The sequence below is a fragment of the Opisthorchis viverrini genome (assembly GCF_000715545.1).
Source record: "Opisthorchis viverrini unplaced genomic scaffold opera_v5_60, whole genome shotgun sequence".
NCBI lineage: Eukaryota > Metazoa > Platyhelminthes > Trematoda > Opisthorchiida > Opisthorchiidae > Opisthorchis > Opisthorchis viverrini.
The window spans coordinates 1,528,960-1,543,597 of NW_008751712.1; the positions used below are offsets into that span (position 1 = coordinate 1,528,960).

General features: G+C 47.5%; 2 protein-coding genes across 2 annotated transcripts in view; one reads left to right on the top strand and one right to left on the bottom strand.

The window, feature by feature from the left end:
• Positions 1-2,965: 2,965 nt before the first annotated feature.
• The window catches only part of T265_13324 (hypothetical protein), a gene marked incomplete at both ends in the record, with an annotated part of 52,905 nt that continues 41,232 nt past the window's right edge, over positions 2,966-14,638 (top strand). Inside the window, 3 exons of the mRNA XM_009168348.1 lie at positions 2,966-3,135; positions 5,795-5,991; positions 12,046-12,274. Of these exons, the coding sequence (XP_009166612.1) occupies positions 2,967-3,135; positions 5,795-5,991; positions 12,046-12,274 (595 nt within the window). The remainder of the gene's footprint in view (positions 3,136-5,794; positions 5,992-12,045; positions 12,275-14,638) is intronic.
• Positions 3,968-14,638, bottom strand: part of T265_03778 (hypothetical protein) — a gene marked incomplete at both ends in the record, with an annotated part of 13,985 nt that continues 3,314 nt past the window's right edge. The window contains 5 exons of the mRNA XM_009168331.1: positions 3,968-4,360; positions 4,691-4,784; positions 5,256-5,395; positions 6,391-6,603; positions 9,401-9,599. Coding sequence (XP_009166595.1) covers positions 3,968-4,360; positions 4,691-4,784; positions 5,256-5,395; positions 6,391-6,603; positions 9,401-9,599 — 1,039 coding nt within the window. The remainder of the gene's footprint in view (positions 4,361-4,690; positions 4,785-5,255; positions 5,396-6,390; positions 6,604-9,400; positions 9,600-14,638) is intronic.

Consider the following 14,638-nt stretch of genomic DNA (forward strand, 5'->3'; position numbering starts at 1 on the left):
GGGGACCTAATTCTTACCTACGCCCTGTTTGAACAAAGCTTGGCAAACAGGTTTTTTACCGTTGACCCAGCAAACACCCGGCGGGGACATAGTAAGAAAATCTTCAAGCTCAGGGCACACACATCCGTTAGACAAAACTTTTTTTCATTTCGGGTAGTAGCTGCGTGGAATGACCTTCCTCCGACGGTTGTACACGCTCCTTCTCGAACCCAATTTAAAGCACTATTAGACATTTATTTATGCGAATCCTCGCGCTGGCGAGCATACTGCCCCGCGCTGAGAACATAAAGAGCAGTGCTACACCCTTTTTTCGCTTGTGCCTTTCAGGGGAACGACAGCCACTGACCGACAAGAACAAAACCGACCCGGGAAACTTGGGCAAAAGCCTAGATCCTGTGTATCAATCCGTGATCCGTGAATCCGTGAATCCGTGAACACTGGGCCGTGATTGGTTGTTGCGCTCAGGCTTTCGGCCAATCACAGCTCGCCTTGATACAGGACGGTGGGGCTCTAAACTTTTCTCCAATCTCGTACGGGATAGTGTAGTATACGGTGTTTGTCATTTTGATTGATTCATATGTAAGTATTGGCGATGTACAACCTTGCTTACTGGGCTCTGGCTCATGAGCTTTGTTTCTGTTTTCCATCCACAGAAATTGTCGTGAACATCTGCCTTCGGAGAATCACTGTCCCTTGGTGCTTCCATAGCGTGCATATTACAGATAGGCTTCTCAGGCGTGCAGTGATTTGCTGCGAGCGCTAAAGTAGAATCTGTGTGGAATTCGACCTAACAACAGACCAAGAAACCGAGAGGCATTGAGTTTGACTGAACTAGATAACCTGTTGTCTGGTTGCACGTCGCCCTGCAGGGCTTTTGTTTTCTTACATTTTCTGGTTATCGTAGTGATTTACCAGCTGTATCTGCTGTAGTTCTTGCAAAAATAGCACATTTTGAACCATCGTAAGAATCTACAGGTGGACGAGTATATAGCAAATCTAGGACTGCTCCTGCCACACGGCATGCATATCATATGAATGTCGTCAAACACTATGGATACCATCTGCGATGTGTCATCCTTGTGCTCAAATTGTGGTCTACCCGTTTCGGATTCCGACAAAGCTTTGAAATGTGATATTTGTGCAACCTGGGAGCACACAGAGTGTTCCCACATTCACTCGTCTGTCGATGCTGCTCTCGGCTCATCCCAGTGATAACTTATCATTTACGTGTACTAGATGCAAATCTACCTCCACATCACCTTTAATGGCTAAGCGAGGTGTGCGCGGTTTGCCTACACCTGGAAAGTGCAATGGAAAGCAGCAGCGTACAAGTGCGTGGTCGGAGTCCACGCTGGTGTTCCAGAAGCAGCGGCAGGCGGTGATTAACCCTTGCACCGATAACTGACGGCGATGTGGTCTATTTGGATTCGGCGCTGGTTTGATGGTGGGCACGTTGTCAACCGATTTCCGCTGTTCCGGAAATTCGTACTGCACAGGAGCAGCCTGTGATCGACACACATCTGAAGTAAGCGATCTCCGTTGTCCGTGCGTCTAGTGTCCAAACCAAGACGACCACTCAATCGGGCCTCAGCAGCGCTTAGTCTACCTACCTGGGCGTTCATATCACCAGCAACCACAACGATATCTTAGCTTTTAGCCTGCTGTAGAAGGGCACCTAGAGCGTCATAGAAACTGTCCTTGGCAGATTCAGAGCTACAGTCAGTTGGGGCGTAAGCAGAAACAATAAACAAGGTGCGATGAACCTCACTTCCTCTAGATTCTCTCACCGATGTTGCCAAACGAACCGCACAGAGGCGACTGTCTACGGGTATCCAATCAAGCAGAGACGCTTCCGCTCGTTCGCTCAATACAATACCCACCCCAGCATATCCAGCTGCAGTGGCCTCTGCATCACCAGAGATGCGCAGTCGGAACCTGGAAGAGAGCGAGGGGGCGGTCAGTTCGATTACAGTACTTGCGTCCTGCGTCCTTGTTTCTGACAGACAACATACATCAATACAGAGGGAATCCAGCGTACGCGCAAGAGCCACCTGTTGATCTGCTTGCTTCATTGTGCGAACATTGAAAGTGGCTAAGTAGACAGGCTTTCGGGGTTTGAAAACAGACTTCGAAGTGTTTAGGGTTGTAACTGAACTCGGACGTGCAGAGGCTGCGGCTGATTCAGGGCGAGCAACACGGTCAGTCCTAGAGCTGGGACCTGCGGAGAAAGTATTCGAATTTGGGTGGGGGAGGGTGGAAGAAGGAAAACGTGAAAGTGTAAGGAGGGAGGCGTCAGCAGTAGCATTTTTTTCGCTTACCCGCCCTGCTATATGCAGCAAGTAAGGCGAACCGGCTGATGTCACCACGCGACGGCTGATGTGGCATGATTTTATTTGTGTATGTGCAGTTCATGGTTGTACGTGGGCTGGGATACTGCCCGGGCGCCCACACCTAGACAGGAGGACGATTAGGGTCCTCATCCAAAGCCTTTGGCTCAAAAGCCTAACCATAAGGCAGCGGTGTTCGGCTGGAAATGCAAGTACATTACCGTTTTTTACGGAACACGTCGCCATACATGTTCCAACCCCCAACCTGGAGGGCCAGGAGAATGTGTTCGTCGGACCTCTACCCATGGACCAACCTGGTATGAGAGGCTCTGTGAGCATCGTGCGGACACTCCCCAGTATAGCTCAACGGGTCGCCGAGGTACACAAACCACCACACCACGGTAAGGTCCAGTCTGTTCGTGACGGAACCACTTGCCAGCGGAACCATCAAGGAGTGGAATGGAGCCACAATGTTCAGTAAAGAAATCGCTTCGACCGGTGGGACGGTACACCGAACAACAATCATCGTGGCCACCAGCTGCCACTCATCTGGAGCTCACAGCTGACTTAGAACCCTGGATGGTGAACGTGGAACCGTTTACGGCCTCGGAGGTTTATTGCTTAATATGTCCTTGCAGGTGCTACGGAGCTTCTGGTCAGGACTTCCTCCCACCTGCATTGTTCAAAGATGGGGGCAAGTCCTCAGTCAGTGCTTGTCTGATCTGTTTGCTTGGATTAAGGAAAAAGAGTCTGTCCCAGACAACTGGGGCAGTCGGTGATGGTGCCCATTTCGAAAAAGGAGCTCGTCGTGAGTGTGGCAACCCCAGAGTGGTCAGCTTGACTCCGGTCGTAACGAGGCTGTTGATATAAATTTTGCATCGTCTCCTTATACTAATAAGTACTAATCGTTCATTTGTAACACCCTTTCGGTGCCTAGCCACCATGTCACCCGAAGGAAGCGTGAGGGCTGGAGTACTGCCGGATTGCCCAAGCTTAGACAGGAGAATTCGAGATGCATAGGTCGGGTTTGAACCTCGGAGCTTCCAGTGAGTAAATTCGCAGTCTAATCATTGGGACATCTCACCCCCTTGTCACCTCATGGTGGCTCGTGAAACACTGACTTGAGAGCAGCAACGGGATTCCGGTCTGGAAGCGATTGTGTTGGCCAAACCTTCACACTGCGCCTGGTGCTAGAACAATGCCATACATACAGGCAACCCATAATCTTAGTGTTCTGGGATTTTCAAGGTGCATTCGACTTGGATGGCCGGTCTGTTTTCTCGTTGCCAATCAAGGAATGCCTCAGAAGCTTGTGAACATAATAAGTTCATTGTATTCTCAGACTTCCGGACGTGTGAGAGTATACGAAGAGGTTCCCAAAGGCTTCCGTACACAGCATTATCCGTCGTAGGTGCCCTTTTCTTACCATTCCAATTTAATATCGTGATCGATGAAATAATGAGACGGACGCCGAACGGTCTCCAAGACCGTGTTCAAGTAGTCTCTGGCAAAAACCTTGTCGACGTGGAATATGCAGATGACATAGTCCTCATCTTCGATGAATGAACTGACCAGTTATCCCGTCCTTTGATATGCACTTTGCACCCACAAAGTGTAAGGTCCCGATCTCGGACATGCAGTCACTGAACACGCCACTTACGTTCCAGGGAGAAGCACACAAAGTTGTGAAGCGCTTTACGTATCTTGGAAGTCGTATTATTTCTCATTATAGTGTGACAGATGAGATCCACAAGGCTTGGGTCGCTTTGGCTGATTCGGGACACCTGTGGTGTCTCAAGGGACTCGTGTGTCAGGCTACAATATGGGCTGTTTTGTTGTATGGCTGTGAGACTTGACCTATTCGAGCAGCGGAACTGAGACATCTTCATGTGTTCGACAATCTCTGTCTCAGGACCATAACTCGTGTGGGATGGTGTCAGCGAATTCCTAACGAGGCATTTCGAAAGCGAGTTTTCGGTTGCGTAGAGGAGACCCCATTGAAGAATGTGTCCGTCACCAGAAGATGCGTTGGGCTATGTATTGTCTTTACCGAACCATCGTTTGCCAAAAAGGTATGTTTTGGTGCTCAATTCCGAGTGGTGAAAGTAGGGAAGTGGCCAGTCCTTGACCAAGCAAATTGGTATGAGAGGTTACGAAACGTTTGGGTTCCGTCGGTTCTACTGGCTTCTACGTTGGGGACCACGTGATCCCTATTGCGCCCGGTTGGAGACGCTGCAAGATATGGCTGCTAACCAATTTCAACCGATGTCAGTTTTTATCCAGATTGCCTGAGTGAATTTCTGGAGGCATGGGTGCCTCGGGATGATTGTAGTTAGCTGGCACTAAATCCCTTCCCCGTCTACCTTCATTATTTTCTTCACAATAAAGCTTTCAAATAAATCATGGTTGTACGGCAGCGAAGCGTCAGTGTTGAACACTGATGTCATGCTGTCAATGCTGACGATGACAAAACGTACCGATATTGTCTCTCATACGACCTACCATAGCTTTACCGGTGGTACTGAGAGGTTTGGCGGTCAGTTGTTGTCAGTTTTTACACCAACTATTTGGCATTATTCATTTCCCATCTTTTATCTTTTAATGAATATATTGACATCTTTATGCGACGATCGTTTAATCATCAGTGATGATGGTGAAACAACAAACTGTTGGTGTGTTTTTTCTTATCTAGTCGGCACCGCGATCTTGGTATTTTATTGTTGTATACTGGTTTCTCTTATGTTTCATCATCATCGTCATCATCATCGACAGCATGACATTAGTGTTCAACACCGATGCTTCACTGCCGTACAACCATGACTTATTTGAAAGCCTTATTGTGAAGAAAAGAATAAAGGTGGATGGGGGAGGGACTTAGTGCTAGCTTAACACAATCATTCCGAGGTCCCTACACCTCCAGACATTCACTCAGGCAATCTGGACAGAAACTGACAACAAGAGCGCCACTGACATCGGTTGGCAGCCATATCTTGTAGTGTCTCCAACCAGGCACAATGAGGATCACGCGGTCCCCACTCTTTTATGTTTAACTCAGCTTTTGTTCCTGACTGCTAGTTGGTGCACAGTCATCCACTTGTTTCTTTGTTTCAGGTAGTCATTCAACTTATGTTGCGTTGAATACCTGAAAATAGACCGAGAGCCGTATGTCGACCGTGGACGTTTCGAAACTGAGGTAACACTGCACATCATTATGTGCTTATCACATTTGCACTGCAGTCACCGCGCAAGGCGTGCGTATTTGAAGAAACAGAAACGGAAGCGACTACGTCAGGCAGCTGCCCGATCTCGTGATGAGACAGAAGCTAAAGGTGCCCATATCTAGACTATTCGCTGGTCTCATTGAAATTTTTGTTGCAGAACTCACCCGGCGTGAAGCCTCGCCATCCTACCAACGGCAACTGGAGGAGGAACAAGAACGAGAGAGGATAGAGGCTGCACAAAAGTAGACATCTCTCAGTGTTGTGTAACTTTACACAAATTCACTCCTTGGTTCACTTTACCACCCCGCCACTGTACCTCTTCATCTCCCAACAGGGAACGTGATGAACAGGAGTGGCTGGCACGTGAAGCTCGTGCTCAGCAGGAGTGGGCTGAAGAACAGCGCCGCCGAGAAGAAACCAGACAGAAAGAGATAGAGACACAGGTGACTCACCTCACACTTTTTGAGCGTATTATTGTCATCCCCTTCACCTGACGTCGCTTAGTTGAGTGACTTTTTCTAGCACTGTTTTGTATTGTTCGACGTTGCACTTTGTCAAGTCTGTAGTGTGGCTCGAAACCTTCCGGAGCTCAGCACTCTTGAGGGAACTCCTCGGAAAATAATTCGTAGAATTATGAGTGACAGGTGTTATAAATGGGTTAGGTAGCCGGAGTGATGCATGCTGAACACCACATTCTAGATTGTTCATGTTGGCTGGCTTGAATTCAGTTCACTCTGTGAGACTGTTCGCTGGGGGAATTCATCGCTTATTACGGACGGAATTGAGTGAGCCTTCTCCTAGTGGGCAAGATGGCTCAGTGGTTAGAGCGCGAATTTAGTGACCGGAGGGTCCGTGGATCGAACTAAACCTCCGCCTGTCGACTTCCCCTGTCTGGGCTTGGACAACCTGGCAGTATCCCAGCCCTCTTGCTTCCTTCGGATAGCATGACAGCTAGGCACCGGAAGGGTGTTACAGCTGAACGCCTTTTTAAACACTACTTTTAAGGTTGCTGGAAATTCGTCGACAGCCCTCGACCGGTTTCGCCATTCGTGGGGCTTATCAAGTAGATGCACTCCCCGAGTTTCCGTCAACCTTATGTTCTAGTTGGATCACTATGGCGTTAAACATCCATGCCGCAATGTTGAATGCGGATTTACAGCGCTTCTGTGAGCCTTCTCACGCAATTGTATAGGAGCGCAGCGACGTGGCGAAACGACCAAGACCTGGCTATTACTGTGTTTTGAGGCCATGAAGCCAGGGGCTAATATCGCAACCCCGGGAGGGTTTTGGGCATTACCAGTTTGGCTCACCGTGATTCAGTGCTTGATAAGGTTCCTTATCTGAAAATTGAGGCCGCTGGTTACGTCCTCTCGCACAGTTCCAAACCAATATATAAAAACCAATCAAAGTTGCTCATATTCCTCACAAGGGGGAGAGAGGGCTCAGTGGTTAAGGCGCGAATTTAATGACTGGAAGATCCGTGGTTCGACCCGGACTTCTGCTTCTCGACTTCCCCTGTCTAGGCTCGAGCAACGTGGCAGAATTCCAGCCCTCGTGCTTCAGTAGGTTCATAAGACTTCTGACCTAATTTTTGCATTTACCGTAGAAGTAATCGGGCCTTTCATGAACTGTCACCTGGCCACAGCCAGAGAAGTAGCCGTCGGGTGTCTCGTCTTTGTCGAGGCTCATTCGTACTGAATGCACTGAGGCCTGATACGGGCACCATATCGGGTTCCCATGGTTATGATTCGTTTGCCTTCTTCAACATGGCGATTTTATGCATCCGCCAAGGCATTCAGTTTATTATTTTTGCATACTTTCGGCTGTTTTATTTCGCTGGGTTGTTAGCAGTTTAGCCCTTCGACTGGAGGGAGAACATATTTACGTTTGTCCTCAACACCATGTTTTCAGACTACGGCTGTTGTTGAATCTGTTTCTCGTATTTACATTCCAGCGCCAAATTCGTGCTGATTGGGAACGTCAGAAGATGACAGAGCAAACTGCCGAATCCAGTCAAGTCGGCAAAACTCCTTTTGTCAAGGTTGCCACCGTTCTAGTTCTCTGCGAACTTCCTCAGAGTTGTCGTATCCTCTGGCGTATCACGTTTTCGCTGTATCTCGTTCCATTTAACTCCATACACTTTCGAGCAACGGGGCACGAAGTCGATTCGAACAATGTTGAAAGACCGCCACCTCCAGTCTCTCCGAATCGCCGATACTGTTGCATACCAAAGCAGATTTGTAACTTCAGGGATAGGAGACCAGTTGAACAGTCTAATTTTAAACCTCTGTTGAACACATGAGGCATTTGATCTCTCCTGGCGTGCATGGACTTTTTTGGAGGTCATGCACTCATAAGCTTTAGGCTAATTAATTATCCATGGGAGTGACCTCTGCTTTGGGTGGAGGGGTGCTCACCACTCCAGAAACCGAGAGAAGGTAGCTATTTAAAGAGGGGATTCCCTAACAAAGTAGCTGTCGCAATCTTGAAAGGCTGAAGGCTATGCAATGCGGGAATTACGTATCCTACTTTCGGACTAACCTCTCCACTTCTAGTTTTCCTCAAATAAATACACTTCGTCCACTGTATCCCACCTTTGCCGTTGATAACTCGAGTTACTGCATCCATGTAAATGCCTTGTGACTGTCGTTTTACCCATCTTTACAATTTTTTAGGATTTTCTATCCCCAATGAACTGTTTATTGCGCAACAAAGAGAAGGACATCTGGGACGTGGTTTTTATCAACCTTGAGGCTAGTGTGAAAAAAATCCGAATGTTTGAAAACGAGTCTCACACAGGATGTGCGACTCAGTTACCTGGCACATGTTCGTTTGTAAAACAGCTCGAAAGTGTCGCATGCCCGACCCTTTAAGACGTACCTGATAAGTCTCAAACAAAGTTAAGCGCCTTTTGGATCTGACCACCTCTTCACCACAAAAATGTCATCTAATTAGGTGGCCCAGCTTGGACAGACGACGTTCGGTATGTTTGCTGAACCGAACCATTGGTTTACAAACTTTTCATCATGAGGTGAATTGACATAGTCAGCTTCGCAACGGTGGTGGTGAAGCCTACGCAACTCGATTGCCCGGCTCACTAAACAGACCAATGTTGAAACTATTCAGTGTCAAAGGCTTTTTCTGAAGAGGCCTGTCTTGATAAATAGAGCCCACCATTTAGATCTGCCCTTCTCTGAGTAGATGGCATTGTATCATTTCTTAAATTGTGAAATGGTACTGACAAGACACCTGTAACATGCAACCCCGTTTTGTGCATGGTTGTCGTACAACCAATGAGAAGTATGAGGCTGAGTAACTGTCACATTTCCAAAGCTTAATCAGAAGTAATCGAGCCATAGACCTGTCCGTCATTGACCGTGACTCAGGCGATTACTCACCATCATCATCGACAGCATGACATCAGTGTTCAACACCGATGCTTCACTACCGTATCGATGTTTCACTGCCGTAATTACTCGCCATAAGTTCGTCTGAACAGTGTTCAGGTACTACCCGATGGATATGGATTCGAATCCAATTGGGAATTTTCTAGATCCAGCCTTCCGATGACTCAACCTGACTGAGACAACCGTACAGTTCTTCCAGGCATAGCTTGACACTGTCAAGTGGATCGATCCATAAGCAAACAAAGCAAAATACTGAATTTCTGGTCACAGTTGCTTGCTAGTTTATTTTTGAACCCACACAATCATTACTTCGATTTCCCTTGCAGGTAGCAGTCCGTCGTGTTGAACTTGATGGTCATCTTAAGAGGTGTCATATTTCCACTTTTCATATATATAAGTTCGGTTATGCTGCGAGATGGCCCAAGTGATTAAAGCGCGAATTTACTGATCGGAAGGTCTGTCGTTCGAACCCGACCTCTGCTTCTCGACTTCCCCTGTCTAGGCTTGGGTAACCTGGCAGCATCCCAACCCTCGTGCTTCCCTCGGGTAGCATGGCAGTTAGGCACCGGAAGAGTGTTACAGCTGAACAATTATTATTCTTATTACTATTCCTGCTGCCGTCCTGTGCACTTTGTATACGTGACCTTCAACACAAACTCCAATGATTAGCTCACTGATGTCATCTGCCTCCTGTCACTCGGACTTGATAATCGTGCGAACGAGTCTCGGTTCTTCACCACATCCATTATGATAATACGTCGACAAGCTCTTGGCAAAGCTTTTACGATTGTTTTCCTTTGACTGGTCATGTGTGTGTGTGTATTTTCTTAACTGCCGTCACACTAGACATGTGTCAGGAGCGAGCAACGCACAGTCCAATGATACATATTTGTCCATCTTTTTTCGGTGAGTTCGTTTCTCGGTGCTCATCGATTTTATTTCGTGACTCTGCGGAATCCGACTGATCTTAAACTCTGCGTTGTAATCAAAACGTACTACAACCAATAGTGCTTATTCTGAGGGCGGTATTTATTTGAGGAGAACTGAGAAACTGACTTGTGTCTTGTGTCAACTACTGGTTTGGCCACAATTCAGCAAAATTTGATTTAGATTACCGAAACCTATTACATAATTACTTTTGTTCGTCTTGACGAACTTGTGGATAAAAATGTAATCTTTCGAGTTCGGTTTAGCCCCAGGGGTGGTTAAAACATCCACCATCAAGGACAGATATTGGCACCTGATGCATCGCGACGAGCCCATTCTTATGAAACTGGGGGGGGGGGTGACCAGCCGCTAGCAGAGTGCTATATCCATCCATATTGGCACCTGATGCATCGCGACGAGCCCATTCTTATGAAACTGGGGGGGGGGGTGACCAGCCGCTAGCAGAGTGCTATTCATATCCATCCCCTTGTCTAAGCCGACTTTACTTTGTGTTCCGATGAGTTTTTCTGGTTTTCAATCATTTAAGAATAGCTCCCTCGTACTGAACGGCATATTGTCCTCTACCTCGCTGATCTTCACTGTGTATTTTGATCGAAACCGTAATCTTGTCTCATGGGCACTGTGCATACGAGGCCGCAGGGTAATTATGCTCAAGTCTGCATGAATGACGTGTCAAAACAGAGTGGTAGTATGTGCACACGTCCAAAGCCAATCAGAGCACGAAGCAACTCGGCGTCGACACTACAAATGGTCCCAAAAAACAGCATCACTTGGTACGGTTAGCTGTTGCATCTAGCCACATTCCACGTATTACACAGTATACTTAACTCTCTACTTTCCTAATATTACTTACTCTAGCCTGGTGCAGCAGTGACCCCCGAGAATACTTGCAGCGTCCTAACAAAACGTGTGACTTAGACGCTACAGCTACCCATCTGGACCCGGGGGATCAGGTTGACAGCTGTCCCGAGACAGGCCATATCAATGGCTAGGGACATTGCGAGACATGGCCCACTCGCGCCCTCAATGGCGCTCCTGCATCCAAGTTATTGCGTTCAATGCGTAGCTCCTTTTCCAACCAGCCCCCCACCCCACTTGACAGTTCACTGACAGTGCTGGATCTATGCACCAATTTATCATCTCCCGCCTGCAATGCGCAGCTACCTCCCCCTCCCCCCAATCATCGGTGAACGGAACTGCGACAGCTACAACCACCGTACGACGAGTACGCGGTTATTACAGCTGACAATGATGATGATGATGTCCCACTGTGACGGCTAGTTTAGGCGTCTGAGTACGGATCATTCCATTCGGCAAACCGGCACAAGCTGTCTCCCGATGACAGTGACCTGGTGGAGCAGTGAAAATCGCCCTAGGATCCAACATTTCGTTCACTTAGGCCGGCCACAAGCCCTTGCTAGGTGACAAATTCACTGGTCCTTTACTCGGAAAATCTTACTCTCTCTTCATATAGATGAGCACACAGAAGCTTGTCAGTGAAAAATCTATTCGTGCAGTGAACCACGACTACTGGTACATTCCTCAGTGGTAAAATTTACGCGGGTTCTTTTGCTACAGGGGTGACTACTGCACGTTTGGACAGCCTCTCTCTGTTTTGGTAGCAAGCTTTGTGGACTTGAAAAAGGTCTGTGTGGGGGGCGGATCTCATAAAGGCATGGCTGTTTATGGACCTGAAAAAGGACAGCTTTGGGTTGAGCTTAGGAATTCATCGTCCGAAGTAGAACATAGCATACGGGATTTCCAGAACATATAAAACATATGTAGAGGAAAGAATTTAACGACGAGCCAGGCGAATTCCGAAAGGTTTTCTGATGTTTTTTTTTAATGTTTCGCTTCTAGGTGAGTCGAACTGCAGGGGCAGGCTACCAGTAGTATGTTGAAATGTTTCAGGTTTCCCTTTTGCCTCCCTTGTTATGGTAACGCCACAATAAGTATAGCAGGTTCTCTGCGATACCTGTTGTTTTGTTGGGGTTCACGTGCGACACAACTTACATCCATCCTTTCATTTCTTGATACCCATGTCGTACCATCATCTCCAAATTGAGTAGAATATTTTTCGATGTGCTTATTCCGTGGTTGGGACATCTCATTTCATTCCCGTTAACTTGGTCGCATACATAGGACATTGTTTCGGTTGAGTCGGATGATACGACCGACCTACCGCCGTGGCATCACCCTCCGTTACCTTCAACCGTACCTGTACCACCAGTAACTCTTCCGACCTACCGCCGTGGCATCACCCTCCGTTACCTTCAACCGTACCTGTACCACCAGTTAACTCTTCCAATCGCCCACCACAAGAACGGTGCAGCTTTTTTCGCAAAACAGGAACATGCCGTTACGGGTTTAGGTGAGTGCTTCCGGTGTGGTTGTTCACTTAGTTTGTGTTTTCACGATTGTGTACTTTTCTCCGATGCGAGGCTACACTTATCTCCGCACATGTTATCGTTTTGAGCAATATTTGCTTCACTAATTTGTCATTCTGGTCTTTCAAACTCTGTTATAACCTGACTTTCACATGTAATAAAGCAAGCAAGGTCCGGAATTGCAGTCACAGTTCGCGATGGGTGTGGTTCAATGACTTTTGGTTTGTTTTCGTGGTAGGGAGCCGCACAATGGATGTCATTGACTGTCTCATTGGCACTAATCATCGTTCAGCTGTCACACGCTTTCGGTGCCTAGCTTTCATGTCACTCGAAGGAAGCACCAGGGGTGGCAGATTGCTTGCGTTGGGTTCGAACCACGAACCTTCACGCCACAACCAATAAGCTGTCACTGGCACTGGTCTTCGATTCCCACTCATCGGTGTGTCACATTCATTTATTCAGCATGTCAGCCAGTTTTTTATGTCCAAAAATGAATCGGATGTGGGTACAGGGTATACCCCCGCCCTGTGAATGCTGGTGCATGTACAGATTGGTTCTGACCTCATCGCATCTAGTGTTGCTTAGAGCAGCTGGACACAGCATTCGCGGCGAACCGAGGTACTAACGTGGCACATGTTAGTATGGTTCAGCTGTATCACCCTTCTGGTGCCTAGCTGCCATGCCACCCGAAGGCTGCACGAGGGCTGGGATACTGCCCAAACCTAGACAGGGGAGTCGAGAGCCAGAGGTTGGGTTCGAGCCACGGACCTTCCGGTCAGTAAATTCGCTCTGTAACCACTTGGGTCACCTCGCACATGTTAGTATCCAGTGAACTGAGTCAAGTTCATTTTGAACCTGCAGGTTTTGATCTCTTGGGATTCTATTCAGTGATCATGAGTTCGCGGATGGTTACCGCAATCGGATATGTTTCGATTTTCCACCAAATTAGTTTTATAGGCAACGGAGATTCCGCGACATGGCACCACTCAACGTTGATGAAAATCTCTTGACAACTTGCCGCATTTGCATCTAATCAGGTAGCATTATTCCTTGAGTATCGTCAATCTTATTTGTTACTTCATTAACGATTTGGATGTGTGTGGAGTTATGCGCATTTAGTTGCGAGTTAAGCTTATGTTAATCGGAGGCAACCGAATACCTCGCGTCTACTATTTTTCAGCCGAAGGTCGTGCACAAATAGGCTGCTGTTTCTGTCGCTGACGTGGTTAACGACGGACCAGGCCGAACCCGTTCAGATTTTTGTCCAACTGCGGCACATTCAGAGATGACGTCACATTAGCGGAGTACGGGGTGTACGATTCGACAGCGGAATCAGTATTGCTCTACGACTATTAGGTGTTAAAGACGGAAGAGTAGGACAGTCATCTCCGCTTGTGTGTGTGTATCATGGGAATGTGGGATCAGTAATGTTGAAGGACGAAAAGTCAACTTTCATTCCAACGTTTGATTTGATTCGGCTGGCTCAGGCAACGTGTCAGGTTACTTTGCTGTTTGCTGAAGCCGGTTCAAATTGGAATGTCTCGTAGAGACATCGTTTATATTCTAAAGAGAATGGACTAGCATGTGTGTCGCACCGAATCTATCTCCAAGCCGAACAATGTAGTTTCCAATGGCGATTACATGTTTTGTTTGGATAGTCTAAAGTGTTTCCACACGTTTCCACGTTTAAGATGATCGGACCCTCGGATTGTTTGGAATGCTTTCTTTGCAGGATGACACTCCTCAAACGGAACAAGACAGCTGAAATGCAAAAACGTTTGGGGCCGATTGAAAAGTTCCGAGCTTTCAGAAGCGTTTGAGAAACAGTCGACAGATATATTGCTGGACAAAAGCTTCGTCAAGCCCGGTGACCAGGCTACGAGGTCGGTTGAGATTTAAGGTGACAGGGGAACCAGTCAACTAAGTCAGGCTAGGGTGGGTCTGCAAACGTTAAGATCAATGGGGAACCTTCAGGCATTAGGGTCTAGTTCTTCCCGTTTGATTTTACCTGAGGATTCCTCTTGAACGTAAACGACGTGTCATTGCGAAATAGGGTCCGTCGTTGTCAATCCACTTAGGATCATTAGAAAAAAACCGGGGGGTAGGGGTGGAAACCCCAACTGACCAAAGGTCACAGTATCCCTGTTACACAACTTTCTTAGCACTAGCTCACCCACACAGACTAACAGAAGGTTCAAACGAAGTTCAAGAGGAACCATCAAATGAACCGAACCAGAAGAACTAGACCCTAGGCTGGACCCAAACACATGTAGGTTTCCCCACCGACCCAACACTTGTTCAACCACTCTAACACACTAAAATCCCTCGGCCGACACCCAACAGAGATT